Source organism: Petromyzon marinus, chromosome 7 (genome assembly GCF_048934315.1).
Source record: "Petromyzon marinus isolate PM22_M1 ecotype Great Lakes invasive population chromosome 7, UKy_Petmar_22M1.pri1.0, whole genome shotgun sequence".
NCBI classification, from domain to species: Eukaryota; Metazoa; Chordata; class Hyperoartia; order Petromyzontiformes; family Petromyzontidae; genus Petromyzon; species Petromyzon marinus.
This window is the reverse complement of record NC_133673.1, coordinates 14,214,510-14,242,243: the sequence shown is the minus strand read 5'-3', so window position 1 is coordinate 14,242,243 and position 27,734 is coordinate 14,214,510. Positions and strand designations below refer to the sequence as shown.

Genomic DNA, 27,734 nt, shown 5'->3' with positions numbered 1-27,734 from the left:
ATCCAGCGCTGCTCATAAGAGGTGAAGCCGGGGCCTCCTGTTGGGCTACTCGGTAATCAGCTGGTAGCCAATATTCAAACCAGCCTGTGCCACCATAACTGCCCCCCTTAAAAAGCCATAATGGGTCTGTAATCACCGTGGGGTTATGAGGCGGCTGATGCAGCCTTGCATTTAATGGCGGGACCTACAAGGCCGACAGCCACAAGGCTGAGATCAAAAGCCACGAGGCCAAGGCTGAGGTCAAGGCAGGGAGCCTTTTAGGTAGAGGCCATTGTCAAGGCCGGTGCCTCTAAGCGATGTCCTCTGACCGAGACATTGTCCTTGAGCCGGTGTCAAGGCCTAGGAACTGGCCTTGGACTGGTCCAGGCCTAGGCTTTGGACCAGTCCAAGGCTTAGGACTGGCCTTGAGGACACAAGACTTGGCCGATATATCTGCGGTTCCTAGCCGAGCGTAAATTATACCATTTGCAATTGTGTCTTTGCAAAAATTAGGCCACGATATCCTTGATTGGTGTCCACTGTTGAAATGCACCCCTAGGGACCGGGTAAGCTGCTTTACGGGCTGTTGGTGCAGCCGATATGAAATAAATGAAGACCGCACATTATCAAGGATTAGAGATTTAATTATTTTTTTCTCCACCGCCTGTTGCCTTGAGGAGCCGATCAACTTTTACAAGTCACTGGGCACCAGTTCTGCCGTGCCAACCTTCGAAAAAAAATTCGTCGATAATGAGTTTTGCAGAGTGAGCGATGGTGTGAGGGAAGTCGTAAAAATGACACGGTCCACCCCCCGCCGCCCCTGCAGAAGTGAAGCTAAATTATGCAAAATAGGAATTGGGATTGTTCATTATGGGTGTATTAACTGCCACGAGTAATTGCATTAAATTTAAATCAGGAAAATGGGGGCAGCAATCTCGTTTGGCTTTCTCCCTTGTCCAGGGTTAAAGAAAGCTGTGTTTTATTTGCACAGAAAATGCTCGAAAAACCTGCGGCCGCCCGTGTGACTTTATGTTGGTTATTTATTACCTAGAGATCTGGACAATAATCACGTAATTTGTGTTAATGAATACTCCGAATTAAGGACACACTGTGCTTAACCTATGTCCAATAATGGATGATTAGGACTGCAGAGATATTCCGAAGGGCCAGATGCCTGCAAATTCTTGGCGCTGAATGGAGAATGTAGAAGTGTACTGGTTCAGGGAGTGGAACACATACACACAAGATTTTTCATTATTAACACTGCCTTATGGGAACCACTGTGGCAAGATGTTAACTACCTCGCCTGGTATGCAGGAAGTCGTGGGCCCGATCTCTACCCTGATGCCTATATATTTGGAGTTTGCATGTCTCTCTTCCTGTGGTTGCATGGATTTTTCTCCAGGTCTTCCGGTTTTCCCCTCCACATTTCGAAACATGCATTTAGAGTATTTGTCTGCTATAAATTTCCACTTGATAAGCCACTTCGTTGAGCTATCATTTGTGGCCACGTTGCTTCTGAAGAAGAGCTATATAGCTAAGTGGGTCTTACCTGGTAAAATAAAACATATTGCTTTGTAGCAAACATCTCGTTGGCTGACGTTTTGGGCAATGGCCCTTTTTCAGAACAAAGATATTATAATTGGAGATTGCACTTTACACTGTGGTGCACCAGGAGGACTGGAAAATTTGAAGGAAGTTGACATTGAGTGGTTTTGAATTGTCATAAACAGTTTTTTTATCGATAGACATCGCATAGCGAACAAACCATTTGAATTTGTCATTTCTTAAAATGTTTCTCGTGTTCTCAAGGTAGTGCAGTGTCCAATTATCGAGTCACTCATCGAAATGTCAGCTTATTGTACATTTATCTCAAAAAGCAGAGTAAATGATGACTGTGATAAAGTTTAGTTCTATATATATAATGTGTGTACGTAAAAACAACTGCCAATACAGTCTCTGAATGTATTGTGTCATTATTGACTCACTTCTATATAAAATGTACACCTGTTCGTGAGACTCTATGGGGCGTGTGTGCGCGCTGGAGTGATGCAATTGGCTCGTGCGTGCAAAAGTCTGATCCATTGTTGCATCGCGAGATTTTGAGAGACGGCGAAGGCTTCGGTAGGCCTATTTTTAGCAGTGGATAAATAATGTCTGATGATATCTGCTGATTCAATACCATCATCGTCGACCACGATCTACAATCGTGGAACAGCCGCACTGAGATTTAACAAAGAAGCCACCAACACGTATCGTTAATGGCGTCGGTGTAAGGGGATATGCTTCAACCATATGTCGAATCAGTCATCGATTAATTTTGCCTATACATTATGAGACCTCCTTTGCCAGTAGCAAGATATAGTAATAGGTTTTTACGCCTTTTGGCGTCATCTGATCCAACACCATTGGAGACTAGGCTCTAAGAAAAGCCGTCTCGGGTGTGGACCAATCAATTTCAAGGACAGTGCATATCATTATCAGAGTTGTTTCTTTTTGTTTGCATTTTGACTGCTTGTGTTGTGGTTATTGCAAACATGATCCCTAGTATAAAGGTGTCAGTTTTGGTGCCAGATAAAATGGTAAAAACCTATGACTAACTTTGCCTATTTACAACATCATGACACTGCCATTATACACGTTACCTCTTGCGGAGCGCACAGTGTAATTGACGAAGGCGTTGAGTTTCTTTTTGTTGCTCGACCACTTGCGCACCGCCGCCAGCGCCGCGCAATTTGTCTCGCGAAGTTTTTGGACGCGGAGCGCCCTGCGATCAACGAACGTCTCAGCCGTGGCCAACCAAATGACGACCCCGCCCGCCCCCCCACTCCTCCCCGTCACCTTGTGTGGACGACAGGTATTGTGCTGGCACAATGCCCTGGGGGACGCCCGGCGAGCACCACGACTTTGAACCGCAGAGGCACGACGACGGTTACATCGAGGTCATCGGCTTCACCATGACCTCCCTGGTACGACGCCGCTGCCGCCGCCGCCGCCGCCGCCACCTCTCCTTGCCTGAGCTCATTGCCTGACCCGTGCGGTCGTCTATAATAATAATAACAACTTCTATTTTTTTTTATAAAGCGGCATTCTTATTGATGTATCTTCCTGTGACGCCAGCGCGTGGCTCGTTGCTCGGCAGTATACGAAGCAGGAAAGAGGGCCTTCCCGAAATTTGTACGAACCGCCACTTCGTTGAGCTGTCATTTGTGACTCGGTCGCTTCTGAAAAATAGCTTCGTAGCTCAGCGGGCCTTACCTGGTAAAATAAAAAAAATCGTTTAGTTTTAACAGTGCTGCGTTAGGTGGCTGGGCAAAAGTGGTCAATTCGCTTGCCGCTGCAGCGGTTGGCATCAACTTGACGGGCTCAATTTTCTCAGCTGCAAGGTAATGCAGCAGGACATTATCACCCAGGTTTGCCGCCCACTTTAGAGAGGGCTTCAGACAACAGCCTCCGTTCACGTGTGCAATTATGCGTCCTGTCTGCGGCCAAAAGTTAAAGATTGCCCTCAACTAAATTGTGAAGAATATTTCCGCGTCTCCATTGCAATGTGGATAATTTGGCTGTAAATATAGTCCATGAAAGTCGTTTTATTCACGTAGTAATTATGTGGGGGAGAGGGGGGGAGAGCTGTGACACTGTGGTTAGTACACTACCTTCTTATCCTGCCTCACCTGAGTTCAATCCCTGGCCACGGCTAACATCAGAAGCGAGGGTTATCTGAAACGATCCCAGCCTGGCCCCCCACTGTCGCCCCACCCCCCCCCCCCCCCATTCACCAACTTGCCCTGACCAACGTGGGTTGAAGTATGGTCAAACAACCCCTATGACCAACATTGCATGGTGAAGCATAGCAGTGGCTTCACAGTGGGCTGTAACTTATTCATATTAATAATCCCACACGTGCAGGTTGTGTTATTTCATGCCTTTTGCTATTGACGCTGAGCTGCGCCCCCGCGCTGCCGCGGTCGAAGCCGCCCTCCAGCCGCTTTTTTGTTGTACCAGTGTGGCTGGTCGTCTCATTGTCATCTGGCCGAGTAATGATGAGGGGACGAACAATTCAACTGTCGCCGTACTTCCGCGGATCAACAAGTTGTCAATGGATTTTAGGGGTGCGATTCGATAAAAAGAAACAAAGTAGTCCCTCTAGTGGCTGCGGTGGGTGACAATGCACCCACCGCATGCAACACGCACACATTGTAAAACATAATTTCTCTCGCACAGTTTCGGTGCTTTTATTAGCTGGAACCGAGGAATCAATATAAATCGATGAATCCCTGCATCCCTCCACCCCTATTTACATGCCCACGCGATCGTTTTAAAGGCGACATTCGATGGCCGAGTGCGGTGCTTCACAGCCGTACGTTTTCATCATGGTGGAGGGGCGGGGGAACTCCCATCTGTGAGCCTGACAATGACGAATCCCTCTTTTTAACGCTTCTATTTTTCCCTTTGGTGCGGACAAGCAATAGCCCCGGTAACCTCCAACAGCCTCCCCCCGGCTTTGCCGCACACCCTGCAGGCGGCGCTGCAGGTCGGAGGTCACGGCGAGAGGCTCCACCAGTGCAAGGAGGTGACGCTGACCACCTACAAGAGCATCCCCATGCAGGTGGACGGGGAGCCCTGCAGGCTTGCGCCATCCATCATCCACATCGCGCTGCGTAACAAGGCCAACATGGTGCAGAAGGCCAAGAGGCGCCCCTCCATGCCACTCCTCAACGAGTGAGTGGCGCGGCCTTGGGCCGCCTCGCTTGGGCGCTGTCGCCCACCCGACGCGCGAATGATCTCGGCGACGCATTTTTCAGGTCATCGATTAGCGCGGTTCACTTACGTATGGTGGTGAAGAAGTTCAACGTACGTACGTTCAGGTCATGGTGACCCACCACCCACCATCAGCCCTTTCCTGATTACAATGACAGGACCCGTTTGGTATAAGCTCGAGCGACGATGCCCCCTACTTGTGCTGCACGGGGACAGCTGCCGCTATAGAGGGTCCCCTAGGCTAAAAAAGCTGCGCTCTGAGACATTTCGCTCCACCACGGACGCAGAACAGGCATTATTAAGCATGACTTACAAAGGTTTTGTATTTTTAAGGAAATTAATCCACTTGATATTTTTTTGTGTGCTTCATCAAGTCTGTTCATTCACCGTCGGAAATTAAAATGGGCTGTCTTCCGAGGGCACGAGGCCGCAACGCGCGTCCCTGTAAAGGGTTAAATAAAGGCACTGGCACTGAGCGGCGATGTTCCCAATTTTTTATATTAACAAACCCGACAACAGCGGTGAACCCCCCGGTGAAGGTTCTAATGCAATTTTGGTAATATAACTGCCACGATAAAAAAAATAACCATACGTAACCCAAGGCACGTGTACATTTGTGGCGGCGTGATTAATCACCCGTGATTTTGTGTGGCATGTTTTTGAACCCGTGACATTACGCAAAATAATCAGGAACATTTTCCAGGGAACCGAAGCATACCAGCAGACGTTTCGGCAAAGCGATCCAGCAACTACATTGCATACATTGGAGCACTCCTTGTGCTTTGAAGCTTAATTTCTCATTTTTAACGCTGACATTTTATATTGCTTTATAACATGGCCCTTTAATTAAGCTCGTTGTTGTCCTGCCACGTGCTCATTGGATGAATTAATCACGAGAAACTTTCAATACATCGCCAAGTACGGACGTATTTCTCGCACTGCTGCTCCAGCAGTCTCAAGTCAATTTTAGTTTTTGTTGTCTTTTTGGAACGGCTGACTTACATTGGAGTATGCGAATTATTTCTTCCCCTAACTATCCTTTGTGGCGCTGGGAGCGGCCACAGTCGGTGTTGGGAAGATGACAACTGTATGCCCAAACGTAATCCGTGAGATAATTTCTGTAACTGCCGTATTCATATGCGGAGCATCCCGTTAAATATCACGCTCGCTACACCACTAGATTGTACGATGGTAAGCACAGCTGGCGTTAGAACAAGTTAACGTTAAAGCTTACATGCAAAAATGTCTACGTATTGGCATGGAGAGGGGATTGAGAATTGTGCTGTGGGTCTGTGAGAGTGTGTATGCGGAGAGTTGTGGCACAGTGGTTGGCGCACTGCGCTACCAACCCAGCATTTGACCTGGGTTCTTTATCCAGCCATGGCTAACATCAGTGGCAAGTGGTATCTGAACCTATCCTCGGCCTCCCCTAAGTTGACTCGGCTTAAAATTAGTACTTGGTGCAATGTGTAAACATCACGGGAAGACAAAGGCACCTCGGCATTGGCATGCGGGCTTTAACAGATGCTAACAGCAGTGGTATGCATGCCTTGTTGTGTTTGTCGACGTTTATGCGTGTGCGACTCCAACAAAGCAATGAGGGAAGCAACTTGCAGGTTCAGAATCAGCACGAGCGTTGTAGAGGTTGTCAGGAAAAGGAGGTTGTGATGGTGGGGCCACGTGCACTACCCTGGGGGAGGGCAGCTCACCGAGACGGGCATCAGAGCGGCAGCCAGAGGGCAGCAATCAAGGAGTTGAGCTGAAGGCAACCGGTGTGCCACGATGAGTCTATAAGAGCTGCTCCTTGAAGGTCGGTCGGGTGTTTGACTTGGCGACAACCTGCGGGACCTCGGGAGAAGCGCGAAAGCGACGGCGCGGTGTTGTGGCATCAGCGTGCGCGTCAATCCTGCACGCGCACACACGTGTGTGTGTGTGTGTGTGCGTGCGCACGCGATTAAATCCTCGTCCATTTTTTTATCGTATTCATTTTATCTTTTTTATTTTGTCCGCAGCCAGCAGTCGCTCCCGGAGCAGCTGCGCATTCGAGTGAGCCGCGTGAGCATGCATAACTACGAGGCGCTGTACTACGACAAGGAGAAGCTGCGGGAAGCCTGTGAGTCCCCCGCGGCGTCACGGTTCATGGCTTGGCACGCAAGCGCTCCCTAACCCCCCCATAGCCGCGGTACCCACCTTCCCCTGAGTGTCAGGGCGCCCATGGTGTTACGCTTCGTCTCCAACTCTATACCCACTCGATCTTCTCTGGCCCTCCGTAGGTTTATATGTGCACGCGGCAGAGCCATCGTCTGGAACGTCGCCTGTTGTATATTTTTTTTCTTTTGAAGGCCACGCACGGCGTTGTTGACGAACGTGTGTTGAGGATTTTTGTTGTCATTTGTGCATTGTGCGCCGCTGCCAACGCAGTACCGCCGTATCGTTTGTTCACTGCGCATCGCTGTATTTCAAATGTGGCGAAATGACAAGGTTTCAACAAGTGTATGTCGCGGTTTAGGAACGCACGTTCAGTGCAATGAAAGAGAGAAGACTCGACTCGGGAAGCGAGTTGCGCCCCCTTTGTTCATGATAATGCTTCGGTCCGCAATTGGAAGACATGTTGTCGTGAGCTTTTATATAATTGCTCCTCTTGTAAGCTTACGCAAATTCCACTGGAAAACATTGGTTTGCGGAGTTAAGTGGCCGCGAGAGGTCATTTTGTGAGCGGACGAAAAAGCAGCACTTGTTTGTGGGTTTCTTTTTCTCTCACCTTTAACTCGGTGGCTTCTCGTGGCAGCCGCAGGTGCGCTGCGGACCGGTCCTCCTTCGCTTGGCGATTTCCAAGTACGCCTTTGCGGGTTATTAGCGATTTTCCAAACGTGGGTTTTGTCGGGAACAGTGGGTGAAAGTGCAGAGATTGTGGATGATGGGGGCGAGCGCTTTTGAAGGCTGATTAAAAACAAAGAAAAAACATGCGGACAAGCCAAGCGCATGATTAATTGCTGAATTTATGATCTGAATTTATGATCTGTGACAAAAACAAAAAAAAACCCCGACCTGCAATGAAGACGTCAAGAAGCTTTGGAAACTGAGGAAGACATTAAGTCACGCGTCGTTAAAAATTTGCACTCGCCTGCCCGCGAAAAGCCCTTGGTGCTTTTCTGCACCGATTGGAGACGCTTCATCGTTTGAGGGGACTCATGCCTTCCACTAGAACCATCTGGTGATGTTTCTGCGTGTGAGATGGAATATAATGTACACACAGTCCTCATGCGGATGCTTCCACAAGTGGTGTAATAGCTGGCACACTGGACTTTCAGTTCGGAGGGTTGCCGGTTCGATTCCACCTTCTTGCGCGGCAGTCGAAACAAATAAAATGTGTTTCTTAAATCCTCTCACCACTGTCGACCCAGTAGCACAAATGGTGCGCCTCAGTCGATGGGCAAGTAACGTGCGGTGAGGTAAAATGTCGGTACTTCCTCGTCTTCCATCTGGCTTGGAAGAGTAGGCCAAGTATCCTCTAGAGGGCGGGGAGGCCCCTGCGCCAGCGGTGGCGCTTAGCGAGCACTTGCAGGGTTGCACCCTTGCCTACCTCGTATGTTCTAAGGTGCAGCGTTTTGAACAGTTTATTCAATAAATCCGTGGCATGTCAAATCAATGCAATATTAGTTGCTTTAATTGTTAGCGAGTGGGAAATGGTGGAATCCAATGCATCGGATCTTTTTATTGACGGATTACGCGCGCAAGTGCCGTAAATTACTCCCATCTCGTCGTTATTTTTAACAAGGGGGCTGGGGAGGGGGGGGGAAATGGTTGGGGTTCAGGAGACATATTCGGTGTGTGCGTTTTATTTTTATTTTTTTAATTGTATCCCATTGGAATTCATTAAGTGTTAGAATCTTGTCCGTGGGAATTTCAGGTCTATGGAGAATGCACGGGCAAAAGCAGTTTTTTTTTTGTTCGCGCCAGCTGCTATTGTATGCAGACAATTATAACGTGGATTCTTTTTTCGTACTCTTTTAGCAATGGATCGCAACCCACAAATTGCATTTCTTTTACAGCTCAGACTGCTCGCCGGGGTGCGCGACCTCCCGTAGCCGAGTCCCCGTCGTCTCGTTACTACGAGTCTTGTTGGACAGAATGTAAGCCAGCGAACGGCTTTGCATTCGGGAGAGGCTCGCGGAGAAAATTGCGAGAGCGTTGTGTACATTACGAGCGCTTGATCACAGGAAAAGTAGAACATCGCCTTCACACGGACTTAACCTGCGTTAGACAAAGGGGGCTTATTTGCAAACGTTCACGCAGGCGTAATCTGATGAAATATTTTACACGGTCGCTGGCTGCCATGAAAACCACGGCGAGCGTGAAGATTCTTTTTTTAAACACGTTTAAGGAGGAGTTGGCCGGGTGGCTCGGGGGTCGAAGCGCTGAGCCGCCGCCGCCGCCGCTGAGATCCTGGGTTCGAATTCAGGCAACCGCCTTTAATAAAACTTAATTAAACATAGCTGGAAACTGGCCAAATTAAGTGCAGAACCGAATTAACTGTGATGGTATATTTTGCCGTTGGTGACCGGCCTGTGGCCATCAACTCACTACATATGAGAGTCTGGTTTGATTGTCACCCGACGAGCTTTACGAACATATGCGGGGCGGGTGGGACCAGAGGTCACCGGAAGGGACCTCGGTTGTAGCTCCACGATACCCACTTTCCGTGGGCCGTTCTCGCGCACGAAAAGGTTTGCAGCGCCAGATGAGAGATCCGAGTGGATTCCTTGACTCGCGACTGCACCGTCGTTGTTGTGGCTCATTCTTCGGATGACATGGGATGAGCGGTGCCGCGGGTGGTGTCTCATTCGAATTAAATCCGTCGCCCGAACGGGTTGCATCTGTCTTTATCTCAAAAGAGCAAAGCGGCGTGATTGAGATCGGCACATTCTGACCATCGTCACGCGCCAATGATTGATTGCCACGGTAAGAGCGGCTTCTCGTTGACGGGAAGCGCGATGAGCGGGTCGGACGACGCTACATTTTTAAGCGACGATAAAAGTTTTGTGCCGACATCACCAGTAATGTGTGACCTCTGTCATTTGCACGTTTTTTTTTGTTAAATACGTTTTATTAGCACCAGCTATAAAACCCTTGCACAACAAACGCCAGACTTTTCTTGCCATTTCAATGAAGTGGAAAGTGTGAATCTGCGGTGGTAAATGCTTCGTGCTTGCAGTGGCGGTGGTCTGGACAGCCGAGTTACATTAATGGATCTCAGTGATTGATAGATGGAGCACGGCAAGATATATCTTTGATTGTAATGTTTAGTGTGCTGCCAACTTGGGCGCAGAATAAAAATTGTGATGATTAACTATAAATGAGCTTGCAGCTTCTGGGCAAAAAACAAACAAACTATTGTATGTTTTTCAAAATTATGTAAGATTTAGGAGAGTAAATTATTGATAACTCTTATTAATTGGCAGTTGCTGCTATATTCATTGACCGAACCACACAAGCCATTAACTCACGGGTGGAAATTCTGACATGTTGCCGATTTATTTGACTGACTTACTTTCCATACTAAATGTTTTTTTTTTGTTCACTTGTCCGATATGGCATTATCTCAACAGATATTTTGATTCAATAGTAATTGTTTTTTTATAATGAGGAATATTATTTTTGGGAGTTATCATGCATGTTTCATGGAGTGATATTTTTTTTCTGAGACAGAAATTCCCGTGGCTGAATAATTGCCCCTAAGCTGGGTCCTCCTCGTGTTTTATTCGCTTAATGGGCTTCTTGTTAGTGAAGTTCACGGTCAAGTTTTCAAGTTTGCTTTTGTTTAACGCAAGAGAGACCTGGGACGAGTGTCATTTGCTGGATTGGCCTGTGACACCGCAATGACAAAATAAAAACACGCGAAAACAAAGATGGCAAAAAAAGTAAAGCAAGCAGAACAAAATCCATGACTAAAAACAAAAGCATGCATCACACGAGGAATCGAACACAGTGCACATGCATGAATCAACGTTAAATCAAAGCTAAATATTTAATTTCCCGCAGTGCAAATTGGCTCGGACTAATCACCTCCACATTTTTTCTTTGCATAATTGAAAAACTAGGCTACTGAAAGGTTAAGACATTGAACAGATGTATGTTGAGTATAGTACTCATATGTAAAATTGCAAGAGAAGCTCAATGAATACATAATGCATTGATATATATATGTGTGTATGTCGAACTTCTATCGCACCGTTCGTAGCCAACCCCGCTAATCGGAGGTGCGGGGGAAGGACAACAAACTATGGTTCTCTGTGTGAGTCTTTGGGTCTCTGTATGAGTCTATGAGTCTCTGTGTGAGTCTATGTGTATGTCGAACTTCTTTCGCACCGTTCGTAGCCAACCGTGTGAATCGGAGGTGCGGGGGAAGAACAAACACAAGCTAAACTCTCGGCCATTCTCAGTCCACTGTTGGATGAAGGCCCTCTGAAGCCAGTGCCACTTCCTGCGATCCTGTGATCTAATAATCCTCTGAACTCATTTAATCGCTCCATCTCCCCAGTCGATGTAATGTCCTACGCGTTCCATTCCATCATTGTCCTTGACCATCAGCCATCGCCTCTCCTTGTGATGTGTTCTGCCAAAGCCCACTTACATTTCTTAACAGTTTGAATGATATCCTTAAAGCTCCATGTGTTCTGTAATCCACGCGCTACTTTGTATCTCAATGTGTAATTCCAAGCATGCACCTTTCAACTTCGGATCCCAATTCTGTCATTGATTACCGTGCTTCTGAACCGTACGCCACAGCAGGTAGTATGGCATTGATGCATATACAGAGCTTAATTTATCAAAGCACTGTAAACCTAAACCCTTTTGGAATGAAAATGTTCACATTTTCTACTGAAGATTTATTTTCCCCAACTCATTCATTGTATGAAGTGCTGGTTTGTTGAGAGTTCTTTGCTTAATATTTTCATTTTGAGAACCAAGTTGGTTGTGTCTTAGCCCTCTTTAAATCACAGAAAATACATTGATTTTGTTCAAAAAGCAATGGAAATAAATGGATTACAAGAAATGAATTAAGAAACCTCACTAAAGAAGGTTGAAAAGTTGAGCTCAAGATTTTTTTTACAAGGTTTCCAGTTCTTTTATCGTCAATCTTGCTCCCCCAGTTCATTTTCTCATCACGGTCCTGCCATCCCATCCATCAAGCCCACCTACCTTTCTGAATACTGAAAACTGTTCTTGGAGAGAAAGAGTCCGTTATGGGCAGAAGACAAACATGGACTTTTCGAACATGGTTACTTGACTTAGCAGGACAGATGGCCGGGGAACGGAATCCCAGCGCATCCGGGCAGCAGCAGAGAAGAAGTGACCTCTGAAAGGAGCGGAGCTTGACTGGGGCCTTGCATGGGGATGCCTGCAAGCGCAGCAAGGGGTGCAGAACGCGATGGAAGGGGAAGCGTACGGAGAGAGGCGAGCCCTAAACAATTCCAGTGTTACAGTGCACGGCGTGTCTTCATCACCGGTTTATAAATACATTTTTTCCAAAGTTCCGAGCGGCAAGGTGCACTTGGCATTGTAAAAATGCATTAAGTTGAGCTTTAATGCCCGCCTCCTTTAGCAAAGGGCTGTGCGATGCTTAATTCTAGTGACCTTGTTACGGTTTGTTTCATGGCGTTTCATTGTTTGGGTGGGCGGGCAGGCGCGGACAATTCTGCCACTTATTATAAATTTCCTGTCAACTGGGACTAGAATATAAATACCGGCTTTGTCTAACCCAGTGGAATCTCACTTGAACAATTTCCAACAAATAATGGGTTAATTGCTAACCTTAAACTTGCCCATTTATAAGCCAGGGCAGTGCTCGTGAAATAATTTTTGTTATTATTTATTCTCTGCGTTTTAACGTAGCATTGGGCAAACAACCGCCGGGCTATGTTCGTGGATAGAGAAATCGATGTTAAACATGTTCACCAGCTGCCCGACTGGAGATAAGTACTGTTCACTAACAAAAAAATACAACAGGGCAAATTTCCGCCTAATGCAGTCCTTAGCAGACAGTCCGTTACCATTAATAAAACAAATAATTGGTTTGTTTCAACATTGATTTCCTCAGCAGGTTACCCAAATCGATTGCTCGTCACCAAATCCAGCCACAGAGATGTTGCTTTGGTGGTAATCTTGGCCGGCAAAGGCAATGCCCTCCATTTCCTTGCATGTTGTTAAAATAAAATCATCCCCTTTCACAAGCCTCTTTTACCCCCCCCCCGCCCGCCTCACATCTCCCCCCGCCAAAAAGGGGGGTGGGTAGGATTTTATTTGTACGTTTAAAACACAGCAATTAGAATTGGGATTTCCGTGGATCATCGGCGTGGGGATGGGGGGGTTTGGGGGTGGTAGTGAAATGGGCAAATTTTGGGTTGAGCTGCCTTCACAGTTTATTTGGGGGGGGGGGGGGATTGAGTGCTGCGGCCGACTCGCTTGGCTATCAATGTGGAAAATTGCCTTGCAAGTGAATTGGCAGGCTTGCACAAATGCACAACTTTTGCTCGGAAGTGCAAGCGGGCATCTGAATCTAGTTTATACACTTTCCGCCTGAAGGCGTCCGCATGCTGTGTTGGCCTCAAGGTGTGGTTGTTTGAAAATACTTCACCACGCTGGTCAGAGGAGGGTTGGTGGAGGGCCGAGAGGGCTGCCGAGGACTGGTTGTTAATACCATTCACCGCTGATGTTATCTGTGGCTGGGAATCGAACCTAAGTTCACCGGGTTCATGCTGCGGTGTGTGCTAACCGCTGCGCGGCCGCTCCAGTAGATCTATCGTCGCGCAACGCACGCTCCCGGAACCTCCCAAGAGCACCGTCGGCTACGTACGGTGCGAAAGAAGTTCAACATGCGTACATAAAGTACGGGATACAAAGTGAGCTCCAACTGCTGTGCGCACAAGACATGCAGGCAGGTTACGCTTCGATTAACGAGTTTTAACCGGCCCTTGGCGACCACCGGCGGATTTTCTGTAAAACGGTCATGGAGGCGCTAGAATTTAATGCGTTTTTTTATTTTATAGGCCAGTTCTCCCCAGTATAGTGCCCACTGATTTATATTTCGCTTCTTGGCTCTTGTTCAAATGTTAGAGTGTACGATTGTGTGTGTGGCGAGCGGTAGTGCTGCGGTCAGCGCGCTGCGCGAAGAACCCAGCCACCCGAGTTCAATTCCCGCTAATGGCCAACAACAGTGACGATTTAACACGTGGGCTTTCGCGACCGATATCCATAATAGAGCTTTTTTGGGTTAGATCGCGTAAATGCGGACCAGTGACGATGATCCGAAACGGGCCTTGGGCCTCCCCTAGGTCGACTCAGCCTCAAATGAGTACCTGGTGCAGTGTGTAAATATAAGCACTGGGGAAACAAAGGCGGCAAAGCGTGGTGTTGGCCACTCACCTCCCCGTGTGCTGTGCCAGCTTTCGTAGGTGCTTGCTATCAGCACGTGCCCCAACAGTCTGTTAAGACTATATGGAGGATCTTTGTGTAGTGTTGTGTTTAGCTCCTGGACCTTACCTATGTCGATGTAAATGTGTACCTGGTGCGCCTATGATGGGGAATCTTTGTTTTTGTGAGCTCACTCCACTGCAAACTCGGCAACCTGAGTTCGATTCCTGACGACAGCTAACACCAGTGACACAATTCGATCCGGTCCTGGGCCTCCCCTACATATACATAGCCTTGAATACGAGTACCTGATGTGATGTGTGAATATTAGCACTGGGGAGACAAAGGTGGCCAGGCATGGTGCTGGCCATACATGCGCCGGGCCGCTCTGCCCTTAATAGGTGCTCGCTAACAGTGAGCCTCCAAATATATTTTCACGTGGCAAGCAGTGGCGTAGCGGTTAGTGCACTGTCTTGATTGCAGTGACGCAAGTTCATAATGTAGCCATGCTTATGACGGGACAATCGGTATCCGCAGCCCGTACCTCGTGGGGATCTGCTCGGCCTAAAATGAGCGCCGGACGCGGTGCATTATACATCACCATCATCGTCAGCAGAGCCAGGATTGATGGCCCTTTGGCCTCATGCGACACAAAAGCCACAATAGCACAAGTGCTCGCTAACAGCTGGTTTCCCCAGTAGCCTTTCGAGGCAGACGAGTGAATCATTCTCTGTTGTTCGCCTGCTTCCAGACGAAGTTATGAGGCTTCGCACGGTGGCGGCGGCAATAATAATAACACTTGAAGGTCACGCATTCTTGAGGTTGTGTCTCCCAACAAGTGGCTTCATGACAGAGTGCGGTCGCGAAGCGCCGGCACTCCCACTGAGTGCCTTGGAATGCTGTGCACATCAGTGTGTGTGCATCTTTCAATTCAGCTCGACGCTTCTATCCTCAGTGCGTGCTGCGGCTCAGGCATTTTTGAGGGCAGCCGTTTTAATGCCGCTCACAATGCTGTGATGATTAACGTATTAAGTGATCATTTACAGGTTTTGTGAGTCCACTGCTAGATGACAGCCTTCCCACGCCGTGTCGGCTGTCAGGGTTTGTTGGAGCGTACATGTTTGTTTGAGCGTACCGGTTGGTGAAGGAGTTGGGCCCAGAGCCCATTTAGCTGTCGCTTGCCACTGATGTTAGCCTTAACCAGGGGGTCGCCGGTTTGACCTCCTGGCGTGGCGGTTGAAACAATGGGGGTGAGTTTTTAATATCCCCCCTCCTCTCCCACCTCTTGCCCACTCAGCAGAATAAATGATTACACCGACAGATTACTCTCGATTAGCAGGTCTTTGTCGTGTAGTTGGGGTTAAGTGTGGGTACTCCCACCTCTTCCAAGATGTGTGGACAATGTTGAAGGGTCGGCCAAATAATAATAATAACATTTATAACGCGCCAGATTTTGCAGACAAGCCAACAGCTCGAAGTCGCGGAGCCAAGCTCAGGGCTGCTCGAAAGCCTGGCCAAACAGATAGAGGCCTTTAGATGTTTCTTAAAAGTTGGAGGGCATTTGATGTTGCGGATGTGCAAAGGGATAGAGAGTTCCACACCGAGGGGGCGACAGCAGCCCCAAGCAGGTATTTGCTCACAATGTGAGCAAATACCTGCTTGGGGCTCTCGAAAGCTCTCCTCTAGTGGAGGTGCTTCCACAAGCAGTGGCACAAGAAAGCACTTGCAGGACTGCACCTTCACTTTTGGCACCACGTAAAAAAAATCAGAATAATATATTTTTTTATTTACACTGGAGGAATTCGACGATCTATAAAGCTATGTTTCCACAGATGGTCCAGTACAGCCCAGGTGAGAGCTTTGGAGGATTCTTGTCCTATATTTCGGCCGCAGAGCATGATATGAAAGCACCGTAATTTCCCTTTCTCTGGGAACTTTAATTTGAGAGATGTATAACAAGTGGGGCAATTACGTTGCAAGTGCTTGGAATAAATATGAAGACTTTACAAAATTAATTAAAAGTTTTCCCCGCGTAGAAGTTATCCAGTTTTTTTTTGCAGGATCGCTCTCCCGGCGGAGATGGTTACATCCCTTTGTCACGGATTAATGCCGCCACTTTGCAGTAAATTCCGCAAACAGTAATGGGCTCTCTTTCATTTACGTTATTTTTAATGCCAAGATAACATCGCGTGAGGTGTTTGTGAGCCGAAGAATTGTAGATCAGTGTGGACTGTGAGCTCTCGCTCTCTCTTGCATTGGTTTGATTGATTTTCAATTTTATATTGGGTACAGCATGACAGTGTGACTGGTGTGTCTGTTCAGGTCACACATCGATGGGCGTTAGGATCTGAGCTCTCTTGCTTTCGCAGTCCCGCACATTTTCTGTTGACATATCCAAGTTTATTCAACACCGCTTTGTAAACATGCTATGCCCACGCACGCAAACTCCGTCACATTTTTAACGAGCCCTGTAGGAATTTTGCAGAAACATTTTTAAATACAAGTTATGAAATGGTAATCTCTGCAAAGTGCCTATTTAACCACGAGGAACCCCGTATTGCACTGTGAGAGTTGGTGTAAGTGCAAGCACTTTCGAGACAAGACTTGAGTCGATTTGTATGTTGCTGAAATGTGTTGTACAATGATTAATCTGCTTACATTAGTGTTGGAAGGATAGTTCATAACTTATGTTTTGGATTTATAAAGCATCTACGAGGGAGACTTCATCTCAAGATGCGCTGTGAGAAATAGAGCCCCTCTGCATTGCACTGGGTTTCCAGTTCGCATTAAATAAAATTGATTATGTGTTCGTTTGTTTCTCAATCCGTTTATCCTGGTGAGGGTCACGGTAACTTCCCTAGCCATGTGTGTTTTAAGACCCTGCTGCAGAATCACGTCAGCCCACGATCGCTATGAATGCTCGAACCAAGTTTCGTTATATCTGAGGGTGTATACACGGTTTATTTACTTGCACCTGTGACAAGAATCCGGATTAGAATCATTATTTATACTGGGGGAATCCGATGAGCTATGAAGCTCTTTTTTGCCGATGTCTGGTAGCGGCCAGGTAAGAACGTCACAACAACAAACAGTACAAAAACACGATAGGAGTGCAAAGTATGGGAAAGGTAAGCGAATCATAAAAAAAATACAAATACAACTAAACTATTTTTTATTTCACCAGGTAAAGACCACTGAGCTATTAGTTTATTTTTCAGAAGCGACCTGGCCACCAACGATAGCTAAATTATGTGGCTAATCACGTGGACATTTATAGCAGCACTGTTGTCGATTGGTATTTAAACACTCTATGTAATGTGTTTCCTGCTTGCAGTAAGTTTTGGCATGTTTCACATATAAATAAGTTGTTGTTGGTTGTTGTTTTTTGCTCTTGTTGGTTTGCACGTTCTATAAATGTTTTTTTTATTTTTTTATTACCAGGCAAAGACCACTTAGCTATGTAGCTCTTTTTCAGAAGCGACCTGGCCACATATGATAGCTCAACGAAATGGCTCATCATCACGTGGGAATACACAGCAGCCAAATACTCTAAACGCGTAACGCTGATTCTAAATGCGGAGGCGAAAACCGGAGGACCCGGAGAAAAATCCACGCGATCACAGGGAGAGAGACATACAAACTCAAAATATGCAGGTGTCACGGTCAGGATCGAACCCACAACTTCCTGAACTAACATCTCATAGCCACCACGGCGTTGTCCTCCAACTGCCTCCCATGGCCTCGGGGCCGTGGCTGTTTTTCTAAAAGCGCCGCTCGGCTCGACGGGCCTTACCGGCAGAAATAGAGCCCGAGTCTCAGTGCAGCGGTTACAGGCGTGTCCACATTGTAACTGTGATTATTGGACAGTTTTCGTGACATGTAGCTTATTTCCAAAAAAAACTCAGTAATAATATTTGCTGCATCCAAAATGGATTCACTCGAAAGAATGTAAACCAAATTTTTTTTTTTTATGTTATTGAGTAGTATATACATTTTTTGGCAGGACATTTGAATGCTTATAAACATCCGATGAAACTCCAATTTTTAGAAAAGAAAATAAATCAGTTGGAAACTTGGTTACAGTTAACGAAAATAACTGCCTTGCGGTAAGTGAGGTGACATTTGCGGTTGTTGTTCCTTGGCTCAATTCGCTTTCTACTTCTCTCCCCGCTGCCCTTCACGTGTCCCCTCCAGCCGTGCCCTTGGGGGTCATTGTGGTGCCTGGCGACTGCGACCTCATGGTGTGTCGGACACACATTGACCGCCTTCAAGAGGTGAGCGCCGTGCGTGCGTGTGTTCTTGCTCAACTGCATTTGTAAGTCCGTGCGCGAACTGGAAAACAATTGCGCTCAATTTTTTTTGCCTTAAATCCTTGCGAAGCCGTACGTTGTCAGCGCGAATCTCCGCGGCATTCCCCACGGCGATGCCGAACAGCTTTCCGTCGCGCCGCCGCGTGTCGCTCGGCGCGACGTCCGACGTTTCGCCGAACCGTCATTCAGTTCCCGAGGAAGCTCCCGCAGCGTGGGACTCTTATTCACGTTCTCAAGACGCTGGCAGCACGCGGAGCGAAATGTCGGACGTCGCGCCAAACAACAACCACGCGGCACGTTGGGGCAGCGCCCCAACCCCGCCGCTCGCGCGGAGTCGCTGCCGCGCCGATTGCATGCGCGTCTCGGCGGTTGCGCCCGCCCGGGGACTCGGCGATCGACGGCGTCAGCTCATCTGCGTTTGTTTCCGCCACTCGCCGGCGAGCGATGATCCAGCTGCCCCCTTGCCCTGCTGCGCTGTCACAGGGTCCAGCTGCGGGCGGTCAGAGCGGCGGCGATGGCGGAGTGCGCACGCGTTCGCAAGGGCATTGGCGTTCTTCAAAACGCGGGCGGGGGAAAAAAAATGCGTGAGACATTCAACGCGTTCGCGTGCGTGCGTGCGTGCGTGCGCGCGTGCGTTCGTGAATTCGTCGCGGCCTGCATTATTAGGTGGTCTGCATTCACCCGGGGTTTTTTTTTTTTTTGCGTCGCATCAGGAGCCCCCGCGGTGTTCCCACACAAAAATAACGTAAGAGGAGGGGATTGTGGGGGATGGTATGCGGGGGGGGGGGGGGGCGCAGAAAAAAGTAATCGTTGGCGATAGTTCTGATGCCACGGGGGGGCGGCCGCCATCAGCGGAGCTAAAGCAGCGCAGCGGGAGAGAATGAGAAATGGAAGGGCTGGCGTGAATTCTGAGCGCGCGCGCGTGCAAGGAAACGCAATCCTCCCTGCAGTTACGTCAGACTGGTCGGCTGCCCTTTTTACCCCGGACTCATTTGTCTAAACATATAACCCTCATGCTCTTAGCCACAGACCGTTTCCCATAACCCGGTGACTTTCATAGCTTGTCCTCTGGTTGCTAGGGGAGAGGTTTTTTTTTAACCGCATGGGTTCTTTATGAGTACGAAATCCTCTTAAACATAAAAAAAAATTTGAAGAAAATCCACGATTGATTTAATTGCATTTGCCGGAGGAAAAAAAGGGGGGGGGCATCCATGTTCAAACCCACGCAAGCACCCCCCGCCCCCCCCATCCCCCCGCCCTGCCCCCCCACCCCCAGCACCTCCCACCCCCCCCCACCCCCCCAGCCAGTCCACCCCCTCCCCCCCCAACTCCAAAATGCAAAATTCTGCGACAACATTCGTGTTGCAGAGATGTGGTCTCACATGCACGGGACACAGCGTGCATTTGCCGAGTGGAAACTAGGCGGGGGTAACGATTTGTGCGGGGGGGGGGGGGGGAAGCACCGGGCCTCGCTATTAAAACGCTGCGACGGGGTTTGTCCTGGCATTGATAAGAAACAGTCGGGGAGGGGGGGGGGGTCCGAATGTAAATTATGAGCATCAATAAAAAAAAGTTCTCACTCTTCTTTTCCAACACAGCTCTCTCTTGCACATGTCCGAGCCAGGGTGAGCGCATCTGCTGGCCGGTGTTGAACTCCACGGGAGGGAAGCTGGCAGGAGGTGGGGGGTGGGGGGGAGAAGGGAGGACCAGCGTTAGCTTCACTCTCTGGCTGCGTCGGCTTTGTTTCTTCTTGCAGGACTTTCCCTTTATCCCTCCCAGCTTCCAGCGAAGGTTCCAGGTCTGTCCCCCCCCCCACCCCGCCCTGCATCCCTCTGCATCCCAATCCATTGCCATGCCCCCGTGTTTGGCATGCACGTTCACATGTGGGGTATGCGGTTGCGTGTGCTTCTTCGTGGGGAGCGGAAGCGTAGCGGTCAGCGCGCTGCCCTACGAACACTCGGCGATCCGAGTTTGATTCCCGCTCATGGCCAACGCAGTGACGATTATCTGAACTGATCACGGGCCTCCCATTGGTCGACTCAGCCTCAAATGAGTACATGGAGCGGTGTGTAAACATCACGACGAGGGAGACAAAGGCGGCCGGGGATGGTGCTGGCCACCCACCCCCCTCGTGTGCCATGCGGGCCTTCATAGGTGCTTGCCAACAGCACTTGCCCCAACAGTTTGTTGAGGCTGTATGGGGAGCTTTTTCTTTGGCTTTTGTTCGTCCTCAATATTTCCTCTTGATTTCGTCGACGTCGTCTCCCGTATGTGATTGCTGAGCTGCTCCGCACATGTGATTTGCATGCGTCGGCAGTTATTGGATTTTACACCAAATACACATTTTACGTGGGCCCAGTTCAAACGACGCGCCTGACATCGTGGACTATGCATGGCTTCCTGGTTGTTTGTACGACGAGGCTGTGATTGTGCTGCGCCACCGCTGAAATGAATATTGCGATTACAATGAAAATGGGAAGCTCTGACTCGTAGGCCACAAAATCTTCTCGTTTACGAATGGGATGATAACCTCCATCTCCAACGCGTACCACTCCCCCGCCCCCCCCCCTCTCCCCGTGCATCTTACACGAATTGCTTTCATTTAACTAGCAAAGTTTGTGATATTCTTGGGTCTTTCGGTAAAGTCACGTAGATAGGGTCAAAGAAAATAACAAAAAAACTAAGTTTTTTTATCGCAACGCAAGCGTTCGTCATCAGGAAGATCGAAACGTCGTGGTTTTTTGTTATTTTTTATGACTTTACCGAAAGACCCATGAATATTAATTCCTGCAGTCACGAAAGCTTTAAGTCCAAGTTTGTGATTTTTCCGCGATGGTGGGGGGCGGCGGTGAGTACCTTGCTTGGAAGATCACTGGAATCGAGGCGTGACCGTGAACTGGTGGGTGCTGTGTGGATGTCCGATACGTGCGCGCCACATATTGAGACCCGCCGTCCCTCTCGTCTGTGCAGCAGGAGGGCGATGGCACCAATCCCCGGGTGCTGTCTTCCCAGCGTCTCTCGCCCAAGTGGTGTTTCCTCGACTGTGAGTAACATCGCTCGATCCGGCGACCAACGCATCCTTGCGGCGAAATCCATCGTTGTCCTCTACTTCTACGCTTCCCCGGCCCCCTTGTTATGCTCCCGACGCCTTCACCAAATCCGCGCCGACCGGCGTGGTGAAGTACGGTCAGATAGCCCTCGCGGCCCATGTCAGGCGTGGGGAGGCCCTAATCTGGCAGTGGATTGACAAAAGGGCTGTAGATTTGCAAGTATAAATATCGATTGTAGGAGTATGAGGAATTACAACCAATTGCAGTTCAGTTTTTGCATGGTCCTGTTGTGTTGTTGTGTAACATAATGTGTTTTGTTACATGTTTACATGTGAAACACTGGTATGAATTTGTTTAGTTTGAAATTCAAGTGTTTTTAACAGACTGTTTGGTATACGACTGTTGTTGGCAAGTTCCTCCTACACTATGGGCCGTCAATGCTACTAATAACAACGTATTATTAATTGTACTGGCTTTGTAATTATTATTTTTTTGTTCCAAGTTGTTATAGATTCATGTTCATCTTTACGTATTTCAAATGGTAGCGCAGTGGCTCAGTGGTTTAACTCGGCCAAGTTAAATTCCCACCCACGGCTAACATCAGTGGCAAATTATATCCCCACCGTGTCAACCCACACTCACCCGTGTGGTCAAGTATGGTCAAACAATCCCCTATAACCGACGTGGTGTGATGAGTTCCACATCCACAAAGGCTCAAAACTTTTATCATTATTAAAAATTGCTACAAAATCACCGATGGAGCCTCGGTCCAAACATGAATTAAGTTCGGCATCACAGCAGACTTTATACAAACGTCAGCATCACAATCACTAATTTAATGAGCCAAGAATGTCTGTGTGTAACGCGCGTGACCTCACTCCACGTCGACCAGCCCCCCTCATTAATAATCATGAACAGGTGGGGTCCTCCACATGGACCCCCCCCCCCCCCATCATTAATAATCATGACGGGTGACGTCACTCCACATGAAGAAGGTGGAGCGGAGACGAAAATTTGTTTACGCAAATTAGCTTTAATTTTGAGCTTTCATTATGGAAAGTAAAGCTAATGAAGAAATCAAAGCAGAAACTAATAAAACGAGCCGAAAAAGGCTGTGTGTGTCCCGCGCGTGACGTCACTCCAAATGAGGCCTCCCCCCCGTCATTAATAATCATGAGCGGGTGACGTCACCCCACATAGAGCACTGCCCTCAATAATCATGAGCGGATGACGTGAGGCACTCCCCCTCATAATAATTAGCGGGTGACGTCACTCCACATGGGGCACCCCCCTCATTAATAATCATGAGCGGATGACGTCACTCCACATGGAGCTCCCCCCCCTCATCAATAATCATGAGCTGATGACGTCACTCATGTGGACCGCGCCCCACCCCCTCATTAATAATCATGATCGGTAATAAAGTAAAGTTAATAAAAAATAGAAATAATTAAAATAGCCAGCACACTCACCAAGGTTAAGAACCAGGCTACAGTCTACATTATAGACTGCCAGTACACTCACCCAGCTTAATAACTATTGCTACAGTCTACAATGTAGACTCAGAATAAGAACCAAGCTACAGTCTACATGAGTTTTTTTTTCACTTTATTATTTAATGTTTTCTTTCTATATACGTGACTTTACCGAAAGAACCAAAGATTATAAATTCCTGCAGTCACGAAAGTTTTAAGTCAAAATTTTATCATGAGCGGGTCATTGTTTTCAATGTAATATTTCAGATTAACTGCAATACACCTCATTGGACGGGCTATAGGCTAGTCTCAAATATATGTCCTAATGCTTAATTAAATTTCCTTCTGTGTGTTTGTATACATCCCCCATCCCCCCCGCTCCCACTCCCCGTGAAATTATTCATCTAAAATTCTCCGGTCAAAACTTCCGACTTGGCCGTGGGGCAGATCAATTGCGTGACCTTGCTGAGACGAGGGACAGGCAGCTGAAGACCCCTGGAGTCTCCCGGGGGTTTTCCGACTTCAAGCGGGAACCGGACGCCCACGTTGTGCTCGTTTGCTCCAAGCCCCTCTGGAGGACCCTGTGGCCTCATTATCAGAGATTAATTGACCGGCGGATCGACGCGGATGTCGCATCGATCGGACTTGTTGATGCCAAACTCATGTTCCCGCCCCCCCCCCCCCCCCCCAAAGATGGAAATGTTCAAACAAGGGAAATAATTAACGGCCTGCTTACATGCGCTCGCAGCAGCCACGCGCATCTCTCTGCTCGCGCACATTCCTTCCTGTGCCGTGCGATTTCCAACGCCGCTACAGCCGTGACTTGGGGGAGAGAAAAACACCGCGACACGAAACAACGCAGCCTCTTAACGTTACAACCACGTGATGTGTTTTTTTTCATCTTCCAGAGTAAACAGATCGCGATTAAAGACGCCTCGTTATGAAAATAGCTGCGAGCTACGTGTGAGAATTGGGCTCGTTAGGCGGCTGTGCTTCAGAGCTCTTGTGCCTCGCGGCATTTGCCTCGTTAGGCGAGGGGCCGGCTCTGAAAGATGCTTTTTGCGGCTGGGGGCCAAGGCGTCAGCTTTTTGGGGACGTCTTCGTACGGGTCACCGCTCAGCGAGGACGCGAAAAGTCCGACGCAAAGCTTCGCCTTCCGCGGGGTTGCTGCCCCGGCGCGTCGTGGTTAGCACGGCTTGTATTCAATTCGCCTGCGTCGCAGTTGCAACGGTGGACAAACCCCTCCTACCATCCGCCCTGCTGCCCGCTCTGCCCACCCTGCCGGTATATATGGGGGACGCCGGAGTCAGGCGATCGGGCACGGTGGTGTAAAGTTTGGGCTCTCTCTCCCACCTCGTCAATGAAGATGTCAGGCCAGCGTGGACCCAGCAGGCCAAAGACCCTCCTGAAGGGTTCTATAGAGCTCCCTCAAGCAGAGGCACTTCTGCCGACCGTCGTATAAGCAAGTGATTGCGTGGCTGCACGTCTGCCACCTTTGAACTCTCGATCGCCTCTCCCCGTGCGAATATTGCTACTGCGCTGATGAAAATTTCGTGCTGCACTGCAAGCACTTCCTCTTCTCTTCCCTCGCAGTCTGACGAGCGCGTGCCATGGCAGGATGCCCCTCTGCGATCTCTCATTCGACCCTAGGGCCGCGCCTCCTTCGCCGTTCCCCATGCAACTCGACGGCACAACGACGCGAGCTCGTCAGCATGAGCAGCACGTGCAGCGTGGCCCCTTTTGCAAAAGCATCTCATTAACAATTATCCACCCACGTCTGCTAGGCTTTGTCAAGCCTTTACTAAGCTGTTGCCTCCGCCGCCGCTCCATCAGTGATTCTCGCCTCAACGATTCACGTCAGACCCCGTTTCTGAATGGCGCGGTCCAAGATGTCCTGTCCACTTAGGCGCGTGGCCGCAAGGAATTATTGGAGCAATCCTGGGTTAGTGACTGACCCTGTCGAGAGCATTCGTTTGAGTTTCTGCACCTGCCTGCCAGTCTGCCTTGTCCGTGCAAGCTTTTCTGTCAGAAGCGCGCAATAGGCTTTCCACGCAGCTTTAAAGTCTGACTTTTGACAAAATGGCAAATCTACAATCGAAACATCATACAGTGCCCTTTATAGAACATGACTTAATCCGGCCCTCTCCTGCCAAAACATTGCTGTGGAGCGATAAAAAAACACAAAGAAAATAACAAAACGCACATGCGCACGAGCGAGTAATAACAAATGCGTGTATATATATCGCTCAGAGTGAACATTGAGAAACCACGTTGTTGGGTTCCAAACCACCCACAAATTTCCAATTTTCACAGATAACTATATAGTTTTGTTTATCTAAGGTCTATGTCTACATAAAACAAACAATTCTAGCCCATTGGTCCACGGCTGGATGAAGGCTGCTCCTTGTGCCAGCCATGGGGGTTGTTCAACCATACTTCACCGCACTGGGTTGGCGAATTGGGATGGAGGTCCCGGGAACGGTTTAAATATCGTTCGCCACTGGAGCGGCGACACAGTGGATTGCAAATGCCGCGTAATGGATCTGGCCACCTGCGTTTTACTCTGGGCTATGGCCAACATCAGTGACGAGTGATACCTTTATTTATACTGGACTGGAAGCATCTGATGAGCTTGTGATGCTCTTTTTTCACAGATATCTGAACCGTTCCTGGCCCCTGCCTTCATCATCCATCCCGTAACTTATGTAGAACTAGGAGACCTTCATCCAACAGTGGATTCGCGAATGGCTGTCAATGTTTGTATTGTTAAATTCATACGTGTATAATGTGTGAGTTCATAACACCACATCGTCATCAGCCATGATCCATCCACTGCTGGATGAATGCTTTCCTGATTGGTTTGTGGTCTTGCAATTCAACAATCCTGCACTTTCGCTGATTCCGTAGCTCCATCTCAGCGGTGAACATCCTTTTTTGTCTACGATCCCTCCTTTGTCCAGCACTCGGGCACCGTTATTGTTTCCCACACGCGTGTTTAAATACATATATCCTTACACACCATTACATTTTCACTACTTTCTATTTCCAAACATCCCCCCCGGAAAGTTACCGCATGAGGGCTAATGTATCAGGAATGAAATTGAAGCATCTCAATCGATGAGCGGAGAGACAGTGTAAAACCAAGCATCAGTTCCCACCGATTGATGCTGCCGCCAATTATAGGTGTGCGATTCCAGTTGTCTGCAAGAAAATTTAAAAAAAAAACCTCTAGACTGTATGGTAATTACGTTCACAGAGAGACGGTGGAGAGATTCCCTCTGCCGAGGAGCCCCATGCGTTTCGCGTCCGTGATTTCCATTTCGGGGCGAGGGCGTGCGTCGCTCTCGCCCCGAGTCATCACGTGCGTGCGCGACTGACGTGTGGTGCACGCGTGCAGGCATTCGCAGACCTCCGCGGCTTAATGACGAGCAGCGACTGTCGCCCCTTGTCAAGCACGAGCGTCGTCAGGATCGCTTTAATAGCTCCATTACGTGTAAGACGAGCCATAATATCTGCGGAATAATGGGTCTCTTTCAGCCTATTCTGCACACGGACATCAAAATCCGCCCCGTCCCCCCACTCTCCCCCACAGTCAAGATATGCCGATTGACAGCGTGCCAGTGTGGGCTTTAACATACGCGGTTAACATGAACGCTATATATGTTTAAAGACGTACGGCCAAATTGCCCAGAATGCAACCCAATCTTGTTAAAATCTCGTAAAGCTATGCAAGGTTGAGGTCGGATAGTGTTGGGATGGGTGAACAATGCGCAGGCTTGCCGGGTGTTGTAGGCAAGGATCTGGGATGTAGTGGCCAGGAGGTGGCGATGTTGCATACCACTCCCTTTGTTCCGGGTGCTACAGATTCCTTGCCAACATGAAGCCAAACACGCAAAAAAATGGGATCGGGCAAATATCCCAATGTAGTAAGACTCTCTTGAAAAAGAGTCCTTCAGACTCTTGGTAAATAATTGTCACCGTTATTATAGTCCGTGATTGTAGGCCCTGTAGGCTATTTGGACCTGTTTTTAAGACTCGCAATGCATCAAAACTAAATTATTTCACGTGAGAATCCATGGGTGAGTGAGTGGCGTTATTATTGAGGCTGAAATTAGGAACACCCTTGGAAAGAAGAGACCCTCCATTTGCCATGGCGTGACGTTGCCGGGCTTTATGTATTTATCTCAGTTGTGTTTCGTACACGGAGCACTGAACATTTTTACGTACGGCGGCTTTTTTAAGAACAACGGCACTGGTTTTACCTCAAATTCTGAGGCGTTGCCTTCCTTAACATTTCTTCCACTTCGAAGCGGAATGTGTGTTTTATAAAATTGCGGCATTACGCGTGACATTTGAAAAGAAGGGCAGCCCTGCTACAGCTTTTTGTCCACGTGCGTGCTTGCGTGATTGCGTGAGTGAGAAGGGTTGGAGAGTTGTTGTGTGGTGTTTGTGAAAGTTTATGCTACTCTTGTAGAATGGTAGGCTTACAATGCAGGAAAAAAAAACTTCCCATCAACGAAGACCTCGACAGTCTCAAGTCCCGATCCCTCTTTCTGGGATCACACTGCTGCTGTCACTATCCCAGAATCTCTGCCAGATCTACAAACAGCGCTGCTAGCGAACAGAATGGAACGGCCTTGGACGTCCAGAATAAACCCTTCATTCGAGACCCAAACGTCATCGCAAGCCGTGCCTTTGACATTCCTCGATGCTGGCAGAAACATCAATGGCATTAGAAGACCAAC

General features: G+C 48.5%; 1 protein-coding gene across 11 annotated transcripts in view; it reads left to right on the top strand.

Annotated features, from left to right (window-relative positions):
- LOC116940025 (diacylglycerol kinase iota-like) overlaps positions 1-27,734 on the top strand; it is a 299,404-nt gene that overhangs the window by 224,639 nt on the left and 47,031 nt on the right. For 8 of the 11 annotated variants that reach the window (XM_032949255.2, XM_032949257.2, XM_032949258.2 and 5 more), the window contains 6 exons: positions 2,837-2,948; positions 4,502-4,701; positions 6,753-6,853; positions 18,349-18,428; positions 20,221-20,262; positions 21,435-21,507. In XM_032949255.2, the coding sequence (XP_032805146.1) occupies positions 2,837-2,948; positions 4,502-4,701; positions 6,753-6,853; positions 18,349-18,428; positions 20,221-20,262; positions 21,435-21,507 (608 nt within the window). The remainder of the gene's footprint in view (positions 1-2,836; positions 2,949-4,501; positions 4,702-6,752; positions 6,854-18,348; positions 18,429-20,220; positions 20,263-21,434; positions 21,508-27,734) is intronic. The other 3 variants (XM_032949251.2, XM_032949254.2, XM_032949253.2) reach the window with 3 other exon arrangements.